The following is a 2,859-nucleotide window of genomic DNA, read 5'->3' as shown; positions in this document are numbered from 1 at the left end:
ATGGGGTCCAGAGATGACCATACAAGTGTAACTTTGAGTTTTGCTACCAGTTGCCAGGCTCTTCCTTTTTTCTGACCATCTGTGGTTGGCAGAGGGTACAAAAAGATGGCTGTGGGCAGAGAGATGAGATCGAAGGTCAGAAAAGCCCACCTGCTTTATCCTATATAATAAGAGCATAATAAGCAAATCGACTGAACAGTGGAACGACCAGTCGGCGGGGGGCGGGGCGGTGAGCAGGTGGTGCCAGGCCAGCCAAGGCGCATGCCAGCAGGCAGAGGGAGGGAACAGCAATGGGGGAGGGGCAGCAACCAGCGGGGCAGAAGGGTGATGGGGGGGGGGGAGTGCTGGCACTGTCCCCTGATTGGCCCATCTGGTCGCCTCCCTCAGAGGGAGGCCAGACTTCGGGAATGGGCCTTAGCCATCAGTAGGACCTCCCATGAGGACTCCCAGACTATGAGAGGGCACAGGCTGGGCTGAGGGGCCCCTCCACCCCCAATGCACAAATTTTCAAGCACCAGGCCTCTAGTATATATATTTTGATTTTTTGATTGATTTCAGAGACGAAGGGAGAAGAAGAGAGAGATAGAAACATCAGTGATGAGAGGGAATCATTGATTGGCTGCCTCCTGCATGCCCCTCACTGGGGATCAAGCCCGCAACCCAGGCATGTGCCCTTGACCGGAATTGAACCCAGGACCCTTGAGTCCACAGGCTGACGCTCTATCCACAGAGCAAAACCGGCAAGGGCAGTAATTCCAGCTTTTGCTTCAAGACTCAGTTCACCTGACATCCACCCACCCCCTGTCTGTCCCCTGAGCTGTATCCCCAGCTCCCATCACAGGCCCCATCCCAGCAAACAGCTGGAATGAGAAGGAAGGACAGAAAAGAGGAGAAGGGGGAAGGAGGAAGAGAAAACCGAGGAGGAAAGAAAAAAAGAGAGAGCTAGAACAAAGCACTGGGAAGCCAGCCTTTCGGAGTTCCAAGAATGTTTTCCAAAATTCTTCCAGCCCAGGTCCTATTTAATGGCTCTGCTTTCCAGCTTAGCTTGACTGCACGTGTGTAGTAAAACTAAATGACGTCTGAGTGGGATTAAAACGTGACCCTCTCCGAGGCATTGGCTGTGGCCACACCAGCCGGAATATGGAAGAAGACCTGGCTGTCTAATTTGTAGCTTGTGTGGATTCCCTGTGTGTTTGCAGCCAGGTGAAAGACGAAGCGGGCAGGACACAGGCCCCCTCCCTCAGAACCCAGAGGGCTGACTCCTCAGGGGGCCACCTCCGCAGACAGGAACAGAAGCCTTAGGGCCCCACGGCTCGCTGATGCTGCATTTCCCCCACCCGCTATGGGAGACTGTGTTATTTCAGCCATGCTTCACTGGACGGCAAATATGTGAGCTGCTTTATGAGGATCCGGGATGTTGCCAGGTCTTCAAGTTCACAGCTGAGCTGCCTCCACACGAGTTAATCACTCACACCAGACGCTGTTTGCGGCGTGGCTGGGGAGCATGCACATCCCCCAGCACGTACAGCGAGGAGGTGTGCTGAGCCCAGAGAAAGCTCACATAAGGCCACATTTCCCAAAACGCAGGGGACTCCTGCCCCAATTTCTTTTGGCAATGGCAGTTGTAAAATAGTTGCACAAGGAGTTTCCTTGGCACACACTCACTTGCATATACCAGAAAACGAAGCTTTATTTATTTATTTATTTATTTATTTTTTTGGGGGGGGGGTACCAAATTACTTTATTGGAAGGAACGGTACAAATGACAGACATGAGTGGATGATCTGGTACAAGTTATAGAAAAGGTAAAGGTCGCGCCAACATGCAGTACTGCTTGGGGGACCAGGAAGTCTCCCCGAGGCCACGGGAAGCAGCCAAGGCTTAGCTCTCATCGCTGTCCCCCAGGGTGTGCTTGTCAAAGAGGTGCTCGGCCATCCCCGCTTCAGGGGCCCCCAACCTGCGCAAGTTGGTGACGTGGTCGCCCAGTTCTTTGATGGATTTCACCTGCTCATTCAGGTAGTGCGTCTCAATGAAGTCACACAAATGAGGGTCATTTTTCTCAGTGGCCAGTTTGTGCAAGTCCAGTAGTGACTGATTCACACTTTTTTCCAAGTGCAGCGCACACTCCATTGCGTTCAGCCCGTTCTCCCAGTGGTCGCGGCCTGGTTTCTTGATGTCCTGGAGGAAGATGCGGCCGCCGCGCTGGTTCTGCAGCTTCATCAGCTTCTCCGCGTGCTCCCTCTCCTCGTGCGATTGGTGAAGGAAGTATTTGGCAAAGTTCTTCAAAGCCACATCGCCGCGGTCAAAGTAGTAAGACACGGACAGGTAGACGTAGGACGCGTACAGCTCCAGGTTGATCTGGCGGTTGATGGTGGCCTCCGAGTCCTGGTGGTAGTTCTGGCGCACCTGCGAGGCGGGCGCGGTGGACATGGCGGCGGCGCTGGAGCGCAGGCGGGGGGCCTTGGGTGGTCGGGGTCCGGGGCGCTGCGAGGAGGAGGCGGAGGTGGAGGCGGTGGCGGCGGGTTCCGTCCAAGCACTGTTGAAGCAGGAAACCTGGGCCGCTCTCCGCGGAGACTGTCAATTTTTTAAAAAAATTTGTATTGAATTTATTGGCATGACTGGTTAAAAAATTGTATAGGTTTAAGGTGTACAATTCTGTAACACATCATCTGTATATTGTATTGTGTGTTCACCCCCCCAAGTCAAGTCTCCTTCCATCACCATTTATCTCCCCTTTATCCTCTTCTACCTCCCCTCACCTCTCTTTCCCTCTGGTAATCACTGTTGTCTGTGCCTATGGTTTTGGTTTTTTAATTTGCTTAATTTCTTCACTTTTTCACCCAGCCCCCATTTTTAAAT

The 2,859-nt window shown here is 53.0% G+C and overlaps 1 protein-coding gene across 1 annotated transcript; it reads right to left on the bottom strand.

Annotated features, from left to right (window-relative positions):
• Positions 1-1,726: 1,726 nt before the first annotated feature.
• On the bottom strand, positions 1,727-2,447 carry LOC132230794 (ferritin heavy chain-like). Its single transcript, XM_059688798.1, has one exon. It carries the CDS (start codon positions 2,428-2,430, stop codon positions 1,882-1,884), a length of 549 nt encoding a protein of 182 aa, XP_059544781.1. The 5' UTR covers positions 2,431-2,447; the 3' UTR covers positions 1,727-1,881.
• Positions 2,448-2,859: the final 412 nt, after the last annotated feature.

This window comes from Myotis daubentonii, chromosome 3 (assembly GCF_963259705.1).
Source record: "Myotis daubentonii chromosome 3, mMyoDau2.1, whole genome shotgun sequence".
Lineage (NCBI taxonomy): Eukaryota > Metazoa > Chordata > Mammalia > Chiroptera > Vespertilionidae > Myotis > Myotis daubentonii.
The sequence above is the reverse complement of the archived record's forward strand: the minus strand, read 5'-3'. Positions and strand labels throughout refer to the sequence as shown.

What these genes read in the sequence shown, in the direction of transcription:
- LOC132230794 (XM_059688798.1), bottom strand. Translation starts at nt 2,430, where the DNA reads ATGTCCACCGCGCCCGCCTCGCAGGTGCGCCAGAACTACCACCAGGAC.